At 34.6% G+C, this 22,685-nt stretch overlaps 3 protein-coding genes across 3 annotated transcripts; 1 reads left to right on the plus strand and 2 right to left on the minus strand.

The window, feature by feature from the left end:
* Positions 1-1,099: 1,099 nt before the first annotated feature.
* LOC124924097 (protein PAT1 homolog 2-like) lies at positions 1,100-7,022 on the minus strand. The gene is made up of 5 exons (XM_047464152.1): positions 6,857-7,022; positions 6,360-6,505; positions 5,063-5,119; positions 4,247-4,322; positions 1,100-3,516 (listed from the first exon to the last, which is right to left on the minus strand). The coding sequence occupies exons 1-5, from the start codon at positions 6,870-6,872 to the stop codon at positions 1,400-1,402; spliced, it is 2,412 nt and encodes an 803-aa protein (XP_047320108.1). The 5' UTR covers positions 6,873-7,022; the 3' UTR covers positions 1,100-1,399.
* A 5,241-nt stretch (positions 7,023-12,263) lies between these two features.
* LOC124924726 (transcription factor MYB36) lies at positions 12,264-13,439 on the plus strand. The gene is made up of 3 exons (XM_047464720.1): positions 12,264-12,399; positions 12,513-12,642; positions 12,719-13,439. The coding sequence occupies exons 1-3, from the start codon at positions 12,264-12,266 to the stop codon at positions 13,437-13,439; spliced, it is 987 nt and encodes a 328-aa protein (XP_047320676.1).
* A 1,011-nt stretch (positions 13,440-14,450) lies between these two features.
* LOC124924727 lies at positions 14,451-15,140 on the minus strand. The gene is made up of 2 exons (XM_047464721.1): positions 14,847-15,140; positions 14,451-14,750 (listed from the first exon to the last, which is right to left on the minus strand). The coding sequence occupies exons 1-2, from the start codon at positions 15,138-15,140 to the stop codon at positions 14,451-14,453; spliced, it is 594 nt and encodes a 197-aa protein (XP_047320677.1).
* Positions 15,141-22,685: the final 7,545 nt, after the last annotated feature.

The raw sequence follows: 22,685 nt of genomic DNA on the forward strand, positions 1-22,685 counted from the left end.
ATAGACTCAAAACAATGTCTAAAATAATAATAATAAATATTTATTTATTTTAAGGTATTAAAATTTTGATTTTAGAGTTTATATAAAATAAAAAATATAATTATATTTCACATAAATAAAATAAATTTATAATTTATAAAATATTATTAGTTTTGTAAAGAAGGAATTTATGATTTGTTAGGATATAAATTTTCACACTTTATCAATTAGCTAATCTCCATTACAAAAATAAAATAAATAAAAATTATTCAAATAAATAAATTAATATAATTAATTTTTGTAATTATAAATTATTTTTAATATAATTTATTTATCATCATATTTTAGATTAATTTATATATATATATATATATATATAATAATTTATAATTAATATTATTTACATGAACCATTATTTAAAAACTAAGCTCTTTCATTTATTTTTCTATAAACCTGTTGTTATTGGTGACAATTAACGATATAATAAGAATGATTTTGAAGTAAATATTTTTTTTCATAAAAAAACTTAAAAGAGTATTAATATATAATAATAAAATAAAAAATAATAATTTAAAATAAAATATATTTTAATTTATAAATGGTTCCCAAATTTTCTTACTGAGTGAAAGGGGTATCCTGGGCTCTTTGAAAAAGGCTAAAGTAGACCAGTCCATAAATGTTATGAATAAGTGGGTAAGTCCACTACTCGTGGAGGGGCCTTTCCCCATCACCAACGGGATTTGGTTAATCGCTCACTCTGTCACGAGAATGGGTGGGTTTGTCCCCTTCAATTGAAAGGATTCAACAATCCCGAAAGGCCTATCACTAAGTAAGCTGGTGGACAAGCGGATCAAGAAATGATGTAACCGGGGGTTGAATGCGTTTGAAAGCCTCAAGATGACTTGCAGGTGTATTCTAGGTTTGTCTTGTGTCCCCGTAACAAATGGTCCATTTATTGATGGGCGAACAACAGGACAGGGATTGAACCCGGGAGCGGTGGATTCACTCCTCTTTCAATCGACGCAGATAGCTCCACCGGTGATCAACTATTAATGAAGTGTAATATTTTATACAATTCATGGTTAAAAAAATCTAAAACCCCTATTCACATTGCACATCACCATCACACAATCAATACATAAATAAAACTCAATATCAATTTATTGCAACTATCACTTCAAATTGAATAAACATAAAAATAAAAGATACACAATCTAACAAAAACAAAAAAAAACATAAAAGATTTACGAGAACATCAGACAGTCTTGGTACATTGCTAGGCTCCTAAAACCATCCATATAATAATAGGATCATCCAAAAAGTAGCAGCAAGTTACATGATACAGACTGTATTTTCAACTATTCTAATGTGGATTCCCCCTTTCCTAAAAAAAGAAAAGAAAACCCCCATCCTCATTTCTCTAACCCTTAACCGATTCGGCGTTTAAAGAACCAGGGCTACCTGATTGAGCATTAGGTCCAGCATCGGGAACAGATCGTCTAGCAAAATCTAACAACAACCTTCTCTGTTTCTCGTTTGTGTGAGGAAGGCTAGCCCGAAGAAGCTCCACAGGCATCTCCCTGCTTATTGCTCTCGGACCCTCAGAACTCATACTGCTACTACCACTCTCTGTACTTCCACCAGCCGCCGCCTGTTGTGAACTTATAGACTGAATTATGCTGTCGTATTTACTCATACAATACTTAGTCAGAAGATCGAAGAACGCATCGAAAGAAGCCTGCCACAAGGCAGGATTCGGCCTTCTAGAGTTACCAGACACCTTTAGAACTTCAGTCGCCCTCTCCAGAACTGAAATCAACGTAACCGACGCTCCATCTCCGGAAGGGCTGCCAACCGGTCGAAGTGGCGGCTGCTCCGACGAACAAACAACTGCAGCAAGACACGCGCTAACAGCGTTAAGGTCCATACCCTTAACAGATGTGGAAACTGCTTTCGCTAGGTTTGTGATCGAAACATCTGACGGAAGCCCGCCGAATAAAAACCTTAAATGCCGGAATACAGCCATGCAGACTATTCGAGTCAGTTCTCCGCCGGTGGGGAGAACTTGAAGGTATTTGGAGATAAGCTTCTGCCCCTTGGGAATGGAAACCAAACGGAGGAATACGATGTCATCTTTCGCGACCAGCCCGACAGAATTCGCGGTTTTCCCAAACGGGTCGACTAGTTGAAGTGAAGTGGCGAGGCCTTCTAACATCATCTGCCGCTTGCGTTTCAGAAGAACGCCTCCGTCCGCTTGCTGCTGCTGACTGTTTTGTAGAAAGCGGTCGATATCATCCACGTCTAGTAGGATAGAGAAGCTGTCCTCGATAGAGATTCTGACAGCAAACATCGGTTCCTGTTCGAGCGCCTTCTGCTCAGAGGAAGGAGGAGTTGTAATAACTTCAACTATAGAAGGTTGTTTGCCTCGAAAGGAATCAACTTGGTGCTGAGATGATCGAGCCGAAGAAGCAGAAGAAGACTCCTTCAAGTGAAAAGGGGAGAAACGATTCTTCGACCCGGATACTTTTGCAAGACGGGCTTGATGATAGTAATCATTAACATAAGGGTCGTTACCATGTGAGTTTGCATGCTGCAGTTTGAGAATACTTTCCAGCTCTTCTCCCGTCATGTACTTTGATCTGAACTGTAGGCAGTTATTACTCTTATCGCTCTTCTGGCTAGAAGCATCCACCGATCCCTGCTGTGACGAACGGTTACTAAACTTACCTTTCTGTGACTGTGCAGACTTGCGTTTATGATCTCTCCCACCAACAAATTGGGAGGAGGGAGAAGGAAGGCCGCTATACATATGGGATGGTAGTGAAGATAGGTAAGGGAGAGAGAGATCAACTGGATACTGCATTCTCTGTTGTTGAAGAAACTGCTGCTGCTGCTGCATTGGTCTTAGATGTTGAGAAAGTAACTGCTGTTGCAAGATATTGTTCGACAGGTTGGAATATTCACTACGAAGCAAATCAGGACAGCTGACCCAGTTGTTTTGTGGTCGTTTATTAAAAGGAAGACCAGAAATGTTTAGCTGAGTCATGTTTCTGTCATGAGATCTATGGGTTAATAAACCAGAGGACTGCAGAAGATTTGGAGTAGATAAAGGTGGATCGTTCTGCCCAATGAAGGGTGGTTGATGATGCCCATTATTGGAAAGAGATGAGATACTTAGGTGACGTGAACGGATGCGGGGTGGAGGTTGTTGCGTTATATCCTCCGCAGGAGGAAAAGAAGTGTAGGGCGGTCCATGTAATAGAACAGGTTCACTGGAAAATTGTGGCGGTTGCAGAGGGTAAGATGAGGTTCTATACAAGGATTTTGATTCTAATGGATATGCTGAAGTAGGTTCGCTAGAAAATTGTGGCAGAGGATAGGATGAGGTTCTGTACAGAGGTCTTGTTTCTGAACAAGGGTCATGTGTTTCTGACGACCATTTTTGCCCTTCCACAAAACTTTCTGCATTGAATGTAGGCCGATCCCACCAGTTATTACACAATTGTGGTTCCTCTGTCAATTCAGCAGCAGATGAACCTGCATGCATGAGATATTAAGATTAACTGTTGTCCAACATTAATAATCATGTATGTATGAATTTTGATTAGAAATTAAAGTATCATTGGAGAGCAGAGATGCTATTGGCAATGCATGAAAATCCCTAATTTTCCAAATGTTGTCATAGATAAAAAGAAAATAAGCAAATTTTGCTTCCTCAAAAGCTCGGTTTGCTTCCTCAACATATGGCTAGCTCGTTTTGCTTCCTGAACTAAAAATTACTCAAATTACTTCCCGTCGTCATATTTTGGTTAGCTCCATTAATGTCTTCATATATTTTAGCCAAGAGGATTAAGATTAAGGAGCTACGAAACTTGTGTAAATGATTTAAAAACTTGACTGGTTAATCAAAACTTACGGCAACAAGTAATTTGAGTCATTTTTAAAAGTACTGGAAGCAAAACTAGCCCAGAGAGGAAATAAAACAAGCTTTTGATGAAAGTTTAGGAAGTAAAAGTAACTTTTGTACGAGACAAGACTTCTGGTCTATTATGCAAACTATGCCATCTTGTTTGTAATTCTTAATTCTAGTGAGATTCGAACATCTAAACATAGTTACATAGGTAAGAAAAATGACATTTTGTCACTTTGCTAATAAAACATTTCATAAATGAAAAGCTCCATATCAGCAGATAACATGATAATCTTCTACTTCTCAAAGTAACGAACAAGATAGCTAACTCAAAAGGCATGCAAAATTTATACTCACTTTCCCTGGACAATGATCCAGATCCCCGATCACCAATTACTCCAAGATGTTTAGGTCCTGTAACTACCCTATTTAACTGTGTATCGTCAAGCCAACAAAAACAAAAAGACAATCAGAATCTGGAAATATTTTAAGATCAATTGAACAAGATGATGAGAAATAAATCAATCACTCATGAGAGGAAATATAAGATTAACAATGAAGTAAACAAGTCATCTTCACAATTGGAAAAATATATCTCACTACCCAAGATTGAAAAATGTGAAATTGAAATTTGGAGTCAGCTTAGGACTCTCCATCCTACAGATGCATGTTAAAACTGTAGTTGAAGCCACATATAAACCAATACTCCGCACACTTTTCACAGTTTCTCCTTCATTCTCCAGCAAAATGATCAACGGAAAAATCCAATGATCAATTGCTGGGAATTACTGGCATGCAGTTTATAATATTTCGGAAAGTTCAATTACTGCTCCTTTAGGAAGTGGACACTCCGTCACACCTCAACAAGCCACAACTTGAAGATCATGCACATGGCACAAAATTGAATAACTTCCTATCCACAGAAACTTAGCAGGAACAAGTCAATATCTACTAGTTTGAGCTAAGGCACCGAAACTAAGGGAAGAGCCGAAATAAGTATGTATCACTGACAATTCCATTTCCCATCATTTAACATTATCAAGTAGCACTCATATCTCTTCACAATGTTAATTCGAACTAGTGAGTTACAAACTAATTGATGAACAGTTCATAGTGCACAAACACAAAAAAGTTAAATTAGCTACATGCTATCTTGAATTTCAAGGGATTTACCTTCACAAATGTAGCAGCGAGGTCATCTATATCAGATGAAGATCCCAAAACTGGATCCTGCAAGTGACAAAAAAAACTTATTAGAAGCAACACACATCAGATAAATGAATTCAAATGGAAAAGACAGTAAGGAATTCAGAATGTAGATCCATGTAGGCATCTACTTAGTGCATTAGCACAGGAAAATAAGGCAGAAGGCTCCAACATTTCTAGACCAGGAATGAAGCTCACTCTTATGCCAACAGCTATAACTAACTCAAGACTCAAGTAGACTCTTTACTTTGTTACTACCACGCGATCAATAAGTGTTAACTTTATATTATTCTTGGATACATTATTGAATAACTTGGATTTTAGGCAAGGCAATTACGTAACATATATAACATCTGTCATTCCACTACATTCAGATCTAAATTTGGTATGGGTTGCTTCTCCCCTTTTCTACAAGCCAAAACCAAGCCTCCAATCTATTCAATCACAAAAATGAGGGCGTGAAAGTGAATAATTAGCCTAACATCTTGAGTTTTCAGATGAGCATGTAACTATATATTATCAATACTACATATCCAATAAGGATCTACATTCCAAGAAAAATCACCAAAATGTCTTGATTGTACTGGAACAAATCAGACAGCCTCCATATCTAATGACGGAGATGGAACCATCACAAGTATCATTGTGTTTATAGTGGATAAGGCACTTCTGGCATTTCACACAATTGTAGGTCTTAGGTTAGAAGTAAAAAGACAGCAGCATGTCCATTACAAATATTTCAACAAATTCCATAATCTGATGTAAATATCCAAGAATGTTCTTTAAAGCAAAATGGAAATGCATGTGACTTATGGGCATCCTTGCTGGAAGGGAAAAAGTAATGAAATTAAATAACAAGATTTGGAAAAGACTGCAAAATGGATAGCATCCCAGAGTCAGATACTGACAATAACTTCAAACTACCTAGACATGTATCACCCTCGCATCCACAATAAATCCTAAAAAGCAAAAATATACTGCTGATTGCTGAAGCGATGCATGAGCAGTAAACTGAAAGCAGTACAGGAAGATATTTCCCTAGTGTGTAACATCATATAAGCACTAAATAACCATTTGGAAAAGAAAAAAACTCCACAAGTAACACTTGTCCCCAAGTTAATACAGTTCTGGAGCAAGCAAATGATTAAATTAAGAAATCTAGCCTGTGAAGCTACATGACATGATCATGCATCATGCGCAAATGAACCAAAACATATGCAAAATGGTACTAAACTACTACTAATAATAGGAAATATATCCTTGCCTCTTCAATGTGAAAGAGCCTGTATTCATCATCCCCATTACCACTAAACGGGACATCACTGTCGTCTTCCAATCCACCCAACTCAACTTCCTCGACATTCTCTTGCCCAAAAAACGCATATCGTGATGCATCAAATAAGGCATCACCTGCACGAGAAGGCATTTCATTATTTTTCAGAATGAGATCATCAACACACATTATGTTCAGTGAAACATAAGCTCCAAAAGCCCTAAAAGCATAAAGAATAAGAAACATCGATTTCTTTCTTTGATTATTTCGATCACACAAACAAAGCCAATACGTAATCTGGAAGAATGAAACAGCAATAGCTAATACATGATGTTGAGCTAATAAAAAAGATGACCTAGCAAACATTGAAGGAAAGAAGCATGAAGAAGGAAGAAAATCAAGAAAATCGTAAGGTGATAGAGCAGGATCATCATCATTGATATGCATATGAATAGAAGATAGAATCGAAGATAGAAAAGATAGACCACCTGTTGAAGGGAGCATGGTTGATCGAGAAAAGAAGGGAATCAATCTAGTTGGCGATTTGGGAAACGCGATGGCTAACCATTGAACAGTTCATTCTTGAGACTAATAACCCTAGAAGAAGAAGAAGAAGATGAAGAAGAAGAAGAAATGTGTCGTATTCCGGTTCAATTCAAGAACCGGATTGACGAAATATCATCGTAATTGACACGAGGACGCCAAATGAATCAGAAGTTTATTGTTGGTCGGTTGGTTGGTCCCTATTTTTTCATTTTTATGTCCCTCTACTTTACTTTCATCTCCAATTTTAACCTCGACTTCAAACTTCAAACCCCTAACCTTTCTAAGCCTTGTTTGTTTTGAGTTCTCAAATATTTTCTTTTTTCTTTTGGATTAAATGGTCTTTTATATCAAAATTTACACTAGTTATTTGGGGGTTTTATGTTTAATTATAAATAATAAAAAATTTAAAAGAATATATTTACTTAATTACTCTTGAATAATAATAAAATAAACTAATAAGAAAATTATAAATATTTAAATGATAGGGAATATTTTAGTTTTTTTTTTTTTTTTTGTATATTTATGATGATGAAAATAAAGTAGGATATTTGGATTTTTGAATTAAAAAAAAAATCTTGGAATTCGTTTGATATAAGATTTTTGAGATTTTTTTTGAATTTTATTCAAATTTTAAGAAATTATCTGTCTCACATTATTATTAATTTTTTTAATAATTAAATCACTTATTTCATCCATTATAATATTAAAATATTTTTACTTTATTTAAGTTAAAAAAATTAAATTTTAGATAATTTTTTTTAAATAATTTAACAAATTAAAAATTCAAATAATTTACTTTTTCATCAATAATATTTTTATTTACAAAATCACAAAAATCTTAAAAAAAAACAATATAAAAAATTCCTTAGAAGAAAAATCTTGATAAAACCAAAAATAAATTAAAAATAATGTATTTAGAGCTCATTTGATCTGGGTTATTTTTGATAAATACTAGGTTTTATAAAATAAAATAAAAATCCTTGTTTGATATAATTTGAAAAAGAAATTATTTTCTTATGTATATATTACATAAATATCTTTAACTTTAATAAATAATAAAATAGTTTTTCCAAAAATAATAAAATATTTAAATAAGGAATAATTTGATATTTTATTTAAAGAATTAATTTATTTAATGAATAAAAATATATGAGATTTGATGATTGGTTTTTTGGAGTGAAATACTCAAATACCCATTTGAGACAAGCCTTATAGTAGCCCTTAGTGTATGGTAATGGCTAGGCTAACTAATTCCCCATTAATGATTTTCAACCTCTATTTTACTTGGTTTCTCTAATGCATCACCTAATCCAAATAAATGAATTATTACAAAAGCACGAAAATTATTAGACTTCAATAAATAAGGTATACTTATCCACAAATATTGAGCTGACTTTTAACTATAACTTATTTTTAAAAAAAATTAAAAAAATTATACCCTCTTCCAAACAATAATAAACAGCCAAGGTCAAACAACATGACATCAATTTTATCTAGAAATATTTTTACCAAACATCAATTATGTTTTTCTTTATTATTATTATTATTATTATTATTATTTTAAAAAATATAACATTCTTCCATTAATTGGCAGACCATGTCAAAATTGATTAACCGTCTTGAAACATCAAAATAAAAAGACATCTAAGTCATTTTTTTCAAACACTATTTCTTCTCTATATATACCCACAAAAAAAAAACTAATTTCATCCCAATCGCAGCTGGATTGGTTATGAAATGGAGATCAAGAAATAAAATAATATATAGTTTGGAGATTAATAATTTGTGTAGTTATAAACAAGATTGACAAATTGCATAATGAGATAGAAGGGATGGCCAAAGTCAATGTCTTGGGGAGCAAAAAAGTGATATTGATGGATTTGGTAGGAAAATGGGTTTGACAAATTCCTATAGTGTTTTGTTTATTTTAAGGATTATTGAGCTATTGTTAGTCATTTTTGTATATTAATTTATTTAATTTCCTAAGAAATTTAAATTTTTTTTTTTGTTTTTCAAACTTATTTTTGGATAGGCTGAAATAATCTCGGCGCCTAATTTGATGCATTTGAGTAATTGATTGATTGTTACAATAGTTTTGTACTCGGGAATGAGAGAGAATAAATTGAAGTGTTAACTTCATAAGTTTAATTTCACCATATATTTTTTATTATTTAAATTTATATGAGTTTTTATTTTCCTTAATTTTAGTGATATATTTTAATTGTTAATTTTTTTTTTTAATTTTATGTAGACTTTTAGAAGAAGAAAAAGAAATTGAAGTGTGTGGTATATATGTACAAGACTTCAATTAGTCTACCCACTGTTAGCATATTTGTCAACCACTATGGAAGAGGGATAACCTATTCTAAATTTAATATATATTTTTTATGTTTCTTCGTCTTCTATAAATTGTTTTTTTTAGGACTTATGGTTTGATTTTCTTTTTATTATTTTATTAATACAAAATCATGGTGCATAGTTATCCATGCATTTCATTCTAGAAAGAAAAATTATTGGATTCTTTTCATTCTTTTCTAATTTCTACTTACCCTAATTGAGTAACTCCATTTTTTAAGGATATAATTAACACATTTGATTAATTCACCAAAATGTGCCACAATAGTAGTTAATTCAGTAACTTTGTTCCAAGAAAATATAATAATAAATATTTTTATCCATTTGTGTGCTTTTTTTTATTTTGATGCTCTCTTTAATTTCAAATAAGAAAGAAAATCGTTTTTTCTCTTTTTATAAGTCAGAAAGTTAACCTATCTAATAGTCATGACTTTCACTATAACTTAAAGGGTTGAAAATCGAACCAAACATTTGGTCTCTTAGACACCCCACTCTTACTACTTAAAATCATTTAGTGAATAAAGAAAAAAATCGTTCAAATAATTAATAAAAATGATAAAATTAAGGTTATTGTACGGTGATCATGGCCAAATTTTCCTTTAGGGCTGAGTAAGAAAGGTGACATGACAATTTAATTTTTTTTAAATTTAATTTATTATTTATTTATCTTATTCTCAACATAAAAAACAAAATTCACATTATTTCACCTATTTAATTCATAATTTCTCCTTTATTTTTTTTTTCAAATTCAACCCTAAACTTTTTTCAAGTTCACCTAATTTTTTTTATTTTGTTCCTAATAACCATTACAAATATAATCATCTAAATATATGTGACATATATATAGTGTGTCTTAACAAGTCAAAATTAAATAAAAACCATTAATTATCTGTTATATGTATTTTAATAATAATGCAAGTCAATTATAAGGTACAACGCATCATTCCCAAATCACATAATTAATTAATGAACCAATTAGCTAGCTATCTAACCCTTAAAACCCTAATTCCACCAGCTCCCTTAAAAAGTCATGGAAACTAATCTTATTTGCTGATGCAATTCTTGCAAGTGTCAATGGAAAGAGAGATATTCTTCATCCTAAGACAAAGACAAGAAGAAAATGGTCCTATCTTTAGTGCCCTTGTTTGATTATTATTAACAAATGATTAATTATGGGAGTGAGTGCTTTTTAAATAATAATAAATTGATGGTTTCCTCTTGTTATTTGTATCAAAGTTTTGGTTCTTACACCTTTAATATGATTTTATTCCAATTAAAATGACTTGTTCATTACAAAATTATGGTAGATGGAAACTAAAGTCAATCAATGACACACTTTTCTAAACAAGACTTTATTTCTCAAGGTTTCTTCTTTTTGGTTCTTTCTACTTTTCTTTTTTTTTAATATTGCAATCCTTATCAACATACATTAATTACTAATTAACAGATTAATGATTGGTCATATGTATCAACGTATAATAAACGTTGTTGTTCCTTAATTCAAGATATTTAGATAGATGATGATAATTTTAATTACTTTTATCACGGTTTTAACTTTGTTAAATTAAAGTCTCAAAAATTAAGATATTATCTAATAAATTATGACTTTAAGGGTCATGCTAGTCAATTCAAATAAAAAATAAGGGTTACAAAAAAAGTAATACAATATTTGATTTAAATGAATTGCTGAAATAGGTCAGTTGATGATGCTAGTAATATTATTATTATTTATAATTTATAACTTCTTTTCAAAAAATTATTTCGATCTAACAAATATTATAACTTTTGAGATTAATTTTGTTTTTTTTTCTTCAAGTAAATGGAAATTATTATGACGAAACCATAATATTTTCCCTCAAGTTTAATATAATCATTCGCATTGTATAAAGGTGTACGAAGCATGGTAATATTCTAGGAGTTGAAAGACAAAAGTATGAAGAAATCATTATCGATATTTGGTTACAACATCAAATTTGATTGATGATTCATTTATATACAATTTCTAAAGAATAAATTAAATCAAAATGCCTATGATCAAATGGTCTAATTACCCAACATAGAGATTTTGATATCGGTTTAGGATCATTCTTCTTTCTTTCATTATTTTTCTTATTTTATGTACGTCTGCTCGAACTCGCATTCCTTAAAAAAAATACAAATCAATAATACAATTTGTTGACTTGATAAGTTAGTCAAACATAGTTGGTACACAAAAACATGAAACATCAATAATCATGTCAACAAAATTGACCCTAAGCTCAAACAAGTCTTATTGACATGTCTCATTTTCTCATGTCGTAATTCAAGTTTGTGTATTTGTTTTCCAAGTTTTGATTCAATTGTTTAAATTTATCTCTCTTTTTTCTTCATCGATCAATGTCAATACTAATCTCTTAATCCATCCTAAGTTTTCAATATTAGTCAAAGTTGTCATTCCCTAATAATGCGATTCACATAATCATGAAATCAATTATAAGAGATTTAGTATATATGGAGTGGTTCTGAAATTCTCAAAAAAAGAAAACATTTTACTATTTAATTATTATTTTTTTTTGAAAAATGGAAAGATTAGAGATGATCAATTATCAGGATTCATGCAGCAAAAATGGAACATTTTCGGGTGAGATTGACGACAAACTGAGAGGATAGTGGTAGTTTCTCACATGACTTGACCTCCATGATCAATCACAATTAAAAACTAAAAAGCAAACAAAAAGTAGACTATATTATAATATTTCAACAAAGACAATTTGGCTAGTTATTGTCACTTTGCATGAATTCTTTGCTCAGAATATAATTTAATACTAATGGATGATTGAACTAACCCAAATGATCAGTGAGAGAAAAACCCTAGACAGACAGATATCCAAGTTGGGTTGGAATTATTTGCCACAATTCTTCTAATTCCTAAATTCTTAATACCTATATAACCGAGTCTTCTCTTTAAACCTTTCCACATGCAATCTGATCATTCTCTCTTATAGAAATTTAAAGATGGGTAGAGCTCCATGTTGTGATAAAGCAAACGTGAAGAAGGGTCCATGGTCTCCTGAAGAAGATGAAAAACTCAAAGCTTATATTGACAAGTATGGAACTGGCGGCAATTGGATTGCTCTTCCCCAGAAGATCGGTATGATATCACTTATAACGTCTTAAGTTGAAATAAATCATGTGTAGGGTTCATGATAACATTTTACGTTAAAAAATTTATAAAATTAGCTAAATGATGATGATAATCTGCAGGTTTGATGAGATGCGGTAAAAGTTGTAGACTAAGATGGTTGAATTACTTGAGGCCCAACATCAAACATGGTGGATTCTCTGAGGAAGAAGACAACATCATTTGTAACCTATATATCAGCATTGGCAGCAGGTAATAATAATTTTGTTTACACCTCATAATTCATTGTCCTATGTATTTGTTCAAGCATCTTTTTTTCTTTTTTAAGGTGGTCTATAATTGCGGCCCAACTCCCGGGTAGAACAGACAACGATATTAAGAATTATTGGAACACGAAATTGAAGAAGAAACTTCTAGGGAGGCGCAAACGGATGTCGGGTCAAGATCCAAAGGATATAATAGTGGCTGAGTCGGAAACTTCAACTCCACCGGCTTTAAGTAACTCGGCTCTTGAGAGGCTACAACTCCATATGCAACTTCAAAGTTACCAAAACCATCCTTACTATAATAACCCTACATTATGGCCCAAGTTACAACCAGCTCTTCAAGATAAGATCATGCTTCAAACCCTCAAGATCACTGATAGTTTATTCCACCATAACAATCCTCCTCCTCCTTATTACAATAAGCAGCATGTAAATGATCAGCATGATTTCAAGATGAACGAGTTCATGCGCGATTTTAATGTCACTCATCCTAACCAGCAAGGCGCTTCTTCGAGTTTTCAAGCTGAGCTCGATAACTTCCTTAACAATAACAATAACAACAAGGGAGTTAATCATACCCCACAAGAGGAAGTGGTGATGAATGAATTTGATTGTTTGAGGGAAGTTGATGGTTCAAAGGACGGATTGATTTGGTGGGGAAACGAGCTTGAACTCGACGGGAAATCAGCTTCATCAAACTCTTGGGAATCTACTAATTCATTGGTTCAAGTTGATGAGGGAATCTATCATAATCATGATGATTATGTGTTGTCCTACAATTAATTATGTGGAATGATCTTTCTTAAGAGTCACCCAATAAAGGATTCGAGCTGAGAAGATGATTGTAAATTTATTTGGAAGGTACTGTTCTAGCTAGCTATAGTTTGATTAATTCATTATGGTCATAATTAAGAAGATGAAGCTGGGGAGGTTGAGTACTGTGTAAAGTGTAAACTTTGTCAATAATAATGTTCTTTACCTTTTTCATTATTTCATAGTATTCTCACATGAAATTAATATAAAGGAATACAACAATCATCAATCATCAAACCCAAAGAATATGTTAAAAGCTTAAGATCAAATTTATAGTTCCAATTTCTTTGGGAAAGTTGGACTCTCTAACATGACCATGTTTTGCCTCATCTCTCCTTATTTTGTAATTCAATCAATTATAAAAAAAATTGTGCTTTCCTTTTTGTTAGAATATAAGATTAAATATATGTAAGATATTATCAAAATATTATAAATTTTAATAATATTATTATAATATAAAATAATATATCGGTAAGATATTATCAATAAATTATGATAATATCATTAATATTTTATATTATTATATTAGTTTCCTTATAAGTTCAATTTAATGTCTAAACCTAACTTATGTAATTCGATATATCATTCAATACAATTTTTTTTTCCTATTTTCTAACATGGTATTAGAGCTTTGTTATCGTTCTTAAGTCAATCAAGTAATAGTTTTCCGCTGCCTCCATCAATGGTTATCTTAACCAAGATAACCATTGATGGAGGGCTATAATATTTTATTCATATATTTTTAATAATATCCTTTCTTTTTAGATATTTCGGTTGATGTTTTAATATTCTTTGACAATCATATTATTTGAGTTTTGATTTTAGTTTTTGTTTACCATCTCCCTAGCTAATGTCAGAAAGTCCTGCAATATTATTTCTTATCTAAAGGATTTTCTTTAATGACCATCCCATACCTTCGCTTATTTTGGATGTCCAAACGCTTGATTCGTGTTTCATAAACCGGGTGTGGACCCACTTGATCTAGAGTGATTCTTGTTTGCTCTCGATGGCCAATAGGTGCTTACACGTCAACACTTTATTCCATTCAACATAGTTCTTGAGCCCTATGCCACCTTCTTCTTTTGGTTTGCAAAGTACAGTCCATTTAACCTTCTTCCCGCCTCTCCCATTGCTTCCCTTAATAAAGTTTCTCATTAGAGCATCAAGTTTTTTCACTACCTTCTTTGGGAGCACGAGTAGTTGTGACCAATAACTAATGATTCCCATTACCATGCTTTTGACCAGCTCAATTCTTCCAGTGTATGTAAGTTTCTTTATTGCCTAGCCAAAAATTGAGTTCTTCACTTTCTCGATCATTGGTCTGCAGTGCGAGATTTGAATCTATTTTGCCGTGAGTGGTATGCCTAAGTATCTTACCGGGAAGTTTCCTTCTGCGATGCCCATGATGTTATAGATGTTTGCTTTCATTTCCTCTTTTACTCTTCCGTAGAATTCCAAGCTCTTGTTCTCGTTGATAGTTGAATCTGTAACCTCAGAAAAAAATATTAGTGCAACTCTTATAGTTTTTATGGAATCTACGTCAGCATGCGCGAGAATGAACAAATCGTCAGCAAAACATAAATGAGTGATCTCATCCTCCTCACAGAATGTGTGGAAGATGTATGGTCGATTCTTTCGAAACGTCGTAAAGACGCTCTCAAAGATCGCCATGATGACGAAAAAAAGGTAAGATGATAGGAGATCTTCCTACCTCATGCCGTTTTCACCCTTGAAGTAGCCTCCGTGGATCCCATTGACACTAACTATAAAAAGAGAGGTAGAAACACATTGCATGATCCATTCTATAAAAATCATGGGAAAACCCGATACGACCATAAAGTCTCAAATGGCTTCCCATCTAACAAAATCAATGGTTTTTTGATATAGATTTTGAAAGTCATTCTCGGGGATATTTTTCTCTTCCTATAACCTTTGAGGAGGTTTTGCATGACCATAATGTTATGTGAGATAGTTTGACCAGGAATGAATGTAGATTGATTTAAACTAACAATTTTATCAATGAAAATTTAAAATCGTTTTGAAAGAATTTTTGAAATTATTTTGTAAACGACATCATTGCAGTATGAAATCAGTCTAAAATCTTGAACCTTTTCGGGAACTAAGGTTTTGGGTATAAGATTTAGGACTGTAGTGTTCCACTACTTGAGTATCTTCCTGTTCTTAAAGAATTCCTGAACCCTTTCCGTAATATCGTGACCCACAACTGGCCAATTTTCCTTAAAGAATTGATGTTGGGAAAAATTAAGTAAATATTTAATTAACTTAGAAGAAATTGTTGGGAAAAATTAAGTAAAGAGTTAATTAACTTAGAAATAAACGGAAATTATGAAATATTAAACAACTGAATTTTGATGATGTTTAAATATGAAGGAAGCTAAGTTATCTATTTGTTTCTATGCAGGTGCATCAGACTATGTTAACTTAGACGTGGTCTAAGCAAGCTAAATAGACGTATTGCGAAGTTAGACGTTGAAGTCTAACTCCATTAGATGTGGTAGTCTAATGGGTAACGTAGTTAGACGTTGCAGTCTAACAAATACGTAGTTAAATGTTGAGGTCTAACTTCATTAGATGTGGTAGTCTAATGGGAAACGTAGTTAGACGTTGGCGTCTAACTCCTTCAGACAAGTCTGAAGTGAAACGTAGTTAGACGTTGCAGTCTAACATATACGTAGTTAGACGTTGAGGTCTAACTCCATTAGACGTGGTAGTCTAATGGGAAACGTAGTTAGACGTTGGCGTCTAATTCCTTCAGACAAGTCTGAAGTGAAACGTAATTAGATGTTGCAGTCTAACAGATACGTAGTTAGACGTTGATGTCTAACTCTATTAGATGTGGTAGTCTAATGGGTAATGTAGTTAGACTTTGGCATCTAACTTCTTAAGACAAGTCTGAAGTGATACGTTGACGTCTAACTCCATTCGAATAGGCAGTCTAATGGAGCACGTCTAATGTCTCACTTCAGCAGCCGTTTGAAGTTAGCATACGTCTACCCACGATCAACTAGCTTTCTACTACTCTACTCCACTCACTCATGTGCAGACTGACAAGCCAACTAATGGTATCCAATGAACGAACGCCACGTACGCAAATGTCCTTCTAACGGTTTCTCCAGTACAAGACAATATCAAAGAGGATATTCAACGCACTACCAGTTCAGTACGACCACAATCCATTTGCTCAGAGTCTGCTGTACTCTTGTCCTATGGACGACCTTCCAATGGACGCTTGCCACGTGTCCATGAAGAAGATTCGACCGTTGGTGTCCTTGTACTACAAATAGATGCTCAAGGACAACAGAAGAAATGACCGAATCACTGTTCAACCGATTACCAATCTTACAAGCTTACTCTTGCACTTACTGATTTTCTTACATCATTCAAATTCTAGAGAAAAAGAATCAAAATACTGTCTAACTGTGAGAATATTGTTCATAATATTGTAAGTTGAACAGAGGTTATTCTTTTCAACAAAGTGTTAGCTAGTTCAGTAAACTATATTTGATTCAAAGAGTTTAGTGAAATTCTTCTAGCTGTGGAAGAAGGGGTGACATATGAGGGTTTGCTCCGAACATCTCCCTGTGTTCTTTACCTTCAAATCCGACGAACACTTTCGCACTTGAAATCGTTTTAAGAGTTCGAAAGATTTGTGAAGAATAGAAACAAATTTTAACTTCTAAAAGAGTTAAAATCGAATCGTTTGTCATAAGTTGTTATCAATAGCCAGACCTTAGTCTCTATTGTTAACACCGATCCTATCAAGTGGTATTAGAGCCTCGTTTTCTATTCTCAAGCCTCTAAAGAACCTGAATTATGTCTAAAGATGCCAGCTCCTCCAAGATCCCCATATTCTCGAAAGAAAACTACACGGTGTGGAAGAAGAGAGTTCGTGCTCATCTTGCCTCATTACACAATGACATGTGGAGTGTTGTCACCGAATGACCTATCAAGATTGAGAAAGACAAATCTGAATGGACAAGTGAAGATAAGAGGAAGAACAACCTCGACAACTTGGCCATGGATATCTTGTATAGATCTCTTGACGATAGAATGTTCAACTACATCATATCTTGCGAGTCTACCAAAGAAATCTTGTATAGACTCACTCAACTTTGTGAAGGCAACGAACAAACCAAAGAAAACAAGATTATAGTTGTCACCCAGCAGTTTGACAACTTTAAGATGCATCCTAGAGAAACGATAACTGAGTTTGATGCAAGATTCAGCCAGATAGTTACCACCCTATCCATTCTGAGCAAGACCTACAACAATAGAGAGATTGCTATAAATGTCATGTGAGCTTTGCGAAGGGAGTGAGACATCAAGACTATGGCGATGATGGAGTCCAAAGACCTCCATAAGATGGAGCTCTTCGACTTGCTTGCCGATCTGAAGGCCCATGAGTTTGAGTTGAACTCTAAGAATGAAGAGGAGCACCCCACATCCTCCATCATAACCAAGGCTTTGGTGACTGTCGATGAGTCACCAGTTGCCACTAAAGTAAAGACAACTTCTCATCAGCGACGCAATGACTCTTCTCGTGACGAAATTCGGCAAATTCATGAAGAAGAGCAACTCTGACTCAAGCTCTTCAAATAATACCAAAGATGATAAAGTTAAATATAAGGCTAACGTTAAATGCTTTAATTGTGGTATTTTAGGTCATTACAAATCAGAGTGCAGAAAGCCGAAACGTGATGAGAAGAAGAAAGAAAACGAAAACGAGCTGAAGGCCCTCATGGCGGCTGACAGCAAGGCCAAGTGAATGCAAAGCGACTCAAATTATTCATCATCCAGCGATAGTGATGATGAAGAGGTTGCTTGCTTCATGGCAAGAGAAGAGGAATATTATGAGGAATCCGAGGTATTTGATTTCTCTTTTGAAAAGTTTTCACGAGATGAATTAGTGGCTGCACTAAATGACATGGTTTTGGAGTACAAAAGCTATCAGAATTTCAAAATGAAACAAGCTCAAAATATGAAAATGATGAATCTAATTTTTTTCAAACCTCCGAGCCAAAAGTTTTTGAAAACAACATGGATGAGCTTTCATCTAAGAAATAAACGCTTAAGGAAAAGATTCAAACTCTCTCTTCTGAAAACCAACGTTTAACTTATATTGTTAGTTCTTGGACAAGGTCTGGAGAAGCTGTAAAATATCAGTTTAGTCTGTTGAGGCCTGCTAGATGCAAATCCGATCTAGGATTTGACAGCGATGACTAAGACAAGTCCTATAAGAAGTTAAACTCAACAACTGACAAGCTTAAGCCAATAAGCTTTGTCAAGGAAGTTTAACTAATACTGGAACTGATCCAAGCTGTGTGGATCAAACTTTAAAGGATGAAATAATTTATGTTCCGCCAACTGTGAGCTGACTGAAACCTAGGTTAGAAGCAGCCAGCAAGTCTGGCATATCAAAACCTAACAAGAAGTCAATGAGTTTTACACAAAAATCATCCTCTAAGGTTAAGGGATTAGATGCTAGCAGGAAGACGTCTGCTAAGCCTAAATCATACGCACTAATCACAACATAAAACGGTAAATCCATCAAGATAACTCAAATATGGATCCCTAAGGGTCTAATTGACCGAGGACCCAAGTGAATGTGGGTACCAAAAGCTGTAAATACATTTTTGTGTAGATGATACATGGTAGATGCATGGAAGAAACGTGGAGTACACTCTTTTGAGAACATGCTCTAGAAGTTCAACAATTGGCAGATTTGCCAATTCCACAGACTAAGTGTTTCTTTCCTAAAAATATTTTTGGTCTTGAGGACCTCAAAACATTTATTTAATAATTCTGTAAATATGCATAAATTGAGGGGGAAATTTAATGTTTAAAATGATCAAACAGATGCACGCAAACGAAAGCTTTAATCGGTCTATTTGACGAGGACGTCTAAAAGAAAAAGCAAGTACTTATACATACATTTTCTTACACAGTTTGTGCTTATGAGTTGGATTGTCTTGGTTTAAAACCTACGCGGTTAGACGTCGAAGTCTAATAGACATTTAGACGTTTATAAGACTAGCGTAGTTAGACGCTAACGTCTAACCAGACACACGTCTAATACGTGTTGTTCATGCGTAATTAGACGTCTACGTCTAATAGACGCCTATTCAACCTAGACTCCAAAATGTAGAAGCAAATGAGACGTCCATCTACGTGTGTAGTTAGACGCTTCATCTTTGGACTAATTGAGGACAACTGTCTTTATGCGCTGTCATATAATTTTCCCGCTCAAACATTAAGATAGTCATCTCTTAATGACTTGAAGATGCGTGTTTTTCAATGTTAAGGAAAATGACTAATATACCCTTAAATATTAAATTATTATTGGGTAAATTTAGTTCATGATGACCTCCTTTGGGAAAAGGCGCCCAACATTAATTGGTGGGCCCTCTTTGTCAAAAGTGGCGGTTAAGACATGTGACCTTTCAGATTCTATTTAAGGACATCGTGCATGTGTTTGAAGTTTTTACGCTCACAAATTTCTCAAGAACCCTAGTTTTTCTCTAACTTATCTCTAAGAAATCGTGTTCATCTTCATCCTTTATTCTCAAATAGCTAACAAGAAACCTATCACTCTTGGTCACAACACCTTGCAGGTGGACTTTGAATCGGTTTACACCATTGATCAACATGATATTGTTGATATGTTCCGCTCCTTGGAGTATTCTGGTCTCCGAAAATATCTTGGCGGACCATTCGTCTTCTACGAGAAGGAAGTTCGAGAGTTCTTCAAGACGACGAACATGGTCGGAGATTTGATTACGACGACGGTCAACGAAATGTCTATTTCTTTCAATAAATCTGCCTATGCTGAGTTTCTAGAACTTCCATCGGAGGGTCATACCTTCTATCTAGCGCTTCTAGTGGAAACCATCTCGGAAATGCAGATCTCTTTCTCCAACGATGGCACTTCAATCAAGATAAACAGGTAAAAGAAGGCCCTAAAGTCGCATTTCATTCTGTTAAACGATATCGTGGCGAAGGCTCTTCAAGGCAAAGTAAGTTATTTTGACCTATACAACTATGACCGTTTTGACTATATGACGACCATTTCTAAAGGTATGCAAATCAACTAGGCATCTACGTTATTTTCTATTCTATTCAAGTTGGTTTACTCAAGAAACAAGGAGAGTGTGAGCTTCTCAGTCCAATTCGGATGGTTTATGAAGCACTTAGGTGTGTCTATGGGCGAGGGTGAGGCTATTAACCTGAGTCGCATATTCACCATTTTTTCTGTGAAGAGCACTCTTGTGAGATTGAAGCTCTCGAAGGATATGGTTTTTGGCTCATCCAACCAACAAACAGGTGGCTAGTCGGTCACTCGGTCCAAGCGATAGGCTGCTTCCGTTCAGTCTACGGGGGCTAAAAGAACAAAATCTGTAATGGAATTTGCGGCTAGCACGAATAGCCAAAAAAGTTCTCTAATGAAGGATTCTGGAGTAGTTGACTCTAGGGCAAGACAATGTCTTCCTCCCCTTGCTGCCATCCCTATTCAATCATTTTCTCCATCCCCCAGCCCATTGAAGAAACTGGCTAAGTCTTCTGGTCATATTGCTAATTAGACGAAGACGTCTAAGGCGTCTAAGCCGTCCAAGGTAACTTCTTCCTCTCCTCTAGCCTTAGTGCCTATTATTAATGTTCCTGTGATGGAACAAGCTAGAGGTCCGATTGTTGAGCCACTTGGTTTGAATAGTGAATGTATTAACAGGTTTTTGTCGCCTGTCCACCCGAAGAATCAGTAGCGGTTGAGGCTACTGGTAATGCTGAGATTATCACTAAAACATAGCAGATTGTTGCTCCAGTTCTTGCTGCTACTTTATTATCCGAACATGCTCCCATTTTGCCGAATGTTGAGCCAATTGTGGTCAAACCCGAAGTTACGGGAAATGGTGTTCTGTCTGAACTCCAAGAAGGGGCCATTTCAAAGCCTTTGTCCCCTTTCGAAATTATGAGAACAACAAGGGGGCGCTCGCGACATTATTATCGGTGAACTTTTGCCAACTCCTAAACCTGCTATGATTCCTAGAAAAGGAAAGGGCATTGCCAAAGAAACTCCGGAGAAGGTCTCGGAAGCCAGCTGCATTGTGAACCTTTTGATTGAAGAAGTTGAGATGAAGGCCGCTAAGAAGAATGATATCTTCGACACTTAGGTGAACTACAAATTAGCCACTCAATTTGATGAGGTGTTCTCGAAAAAGAAAATTACGAAAGAATAGAAGAATCTGATAAAGATGGAAAAGAAAGTCCTAAAATGGGCTAAAATTGATGATATCTCTAAAGCACTCAAAAGAAAAGATCTGGTGATGGTCAATGTCATGGGACACACTCTCTTTCCCATGATTGAAAAAAGAAAAGCCAACTTCAACTCGCTCGATAGGGATGCTCCTGCAGAGCAGAATTCTTTGAAGCGACTGTACCTCATTAAGAATGACTATTGCTCGACAGTCCTTCAACACGTTCATGGAACAAAATCTTCCGGGTGGAGTTTGTTTCATGATTTGTCTAGTGAAGACGAGCCAATGGAGATCTTTGAAGATGATCAATCTATTTCGGAAGAAGATGAGCAGGCTTCTGCCCATCTTATTGAGTTCACCAACATATCGTTTGAGGAGAAACGGTTAATGACGCAGCAAATTGTTGAATAGACCCCAATCTTGGGTCAACCTGAAATAATTTTAGAAGTAGAGGAGGTTGTTGGTGAAGCTCTTTAAACGCTACTCAACAAAAGGAGACATCTGAGGTACCTCCTCCTATTGAACTCCTATTGAAGAAGAAGAATTTCCAGTGGTTGAAGAAGAATCAACAAAGATTGCTGATAAGTCTCCTGAATTAGAAGCTAAGGGAGAACCCTTAAAGGAGGTAGATTCCGAGAAGATTCCCTCCACTAAGAGGGAACAAGCTGACAAAGATGAGTCTTTCTCATCTTTATCTTCGGAATAAAGTCCAGTTCCCTCTCCTACATCATCCCCGATCATAACACCTGCAAACATTATTGATAAAGTTGCTGAATTACCTCTTCATTCTAAATGTATTTCAGAACAGATTCATCAGGTATGTGCCAACATTCTCAATGATCAAGAGCAATCCAAGGATGCGTCCAAGGCTCCCTCTTCTCCTTCCAAAGATAAAGAACCGGAGCGTTCTTTACAAGTTAATGTGCATGTGAGTCTGATTTGTACT

This window comes from Impatiens glandulifera, chromosome 2 (genome assembly GCF_907164915.1).
Source record: "Impatiens glandulifera chromosome 2, dImpGla2.1, whole genome shotgun sequence".
In the NCBI taxonomy this organism is placed as follows: Eukaryota; Viridiplantae; Streptophyta; class Magnoliopsida; order Ericales; family Balsaminaceae; genus Impatiens; species Impatiens glandulifera.

Bases quoted from the DNA above. Each gene is read 5' to 3' on its own strand.
- LOC124924097 (XM_047464152.1), bottom strand. The intron at 5,120-6,359 runs GCAAGGATATAT...TGTCACTTGCAG, and splicing joins GGCTCTTTCACATTGAAGAG to GATCCAGTTTTGGGATCTTC. The intron at 3,517-4,246 runs GTGAGTATAAAT...TCATGCATGCAG, and splicing joins TGGATCATTGTCCAGGGAAA to GTTCATCTGCTGCTGAATTG.
- LOC124924726 (XM_047464720.1), top strand. From the start codon at position 12,264: ATGGGTAGAGCTCCATGTTGTGATAAAGCAAACGTGAAGAAGGGTCCA. The intron at 12,400-12,512 runs GTATGATATCAC...GATAATCTGCAG, and splicing joins TGCTCTTCCCCAGAAGATCG to GTTTGATGAGATGCGGTAAA. The intron at 12,643-12,718 runs GTAATAATAATT...TTCTTTTTTAAG, and splicing joins TATATCAGCATTGGCAGCAG to GTGGTCTATAATTGCGGCCC.
- LOC124924727 (XM_047464721.1), bottom strand. From the start codon at position 15,140: ATGGCGATCTTTGAGAGCGTCTTTACGACGTTTCGAAAGAATCGACCA. The intron at 14,751-14,846 runs GTAAGATACTTA...ATTTTTGGCTAG, and splicing joins TCGCAGAAGGAAACTTCCCG to GCAATAAAGAAACTTACATA.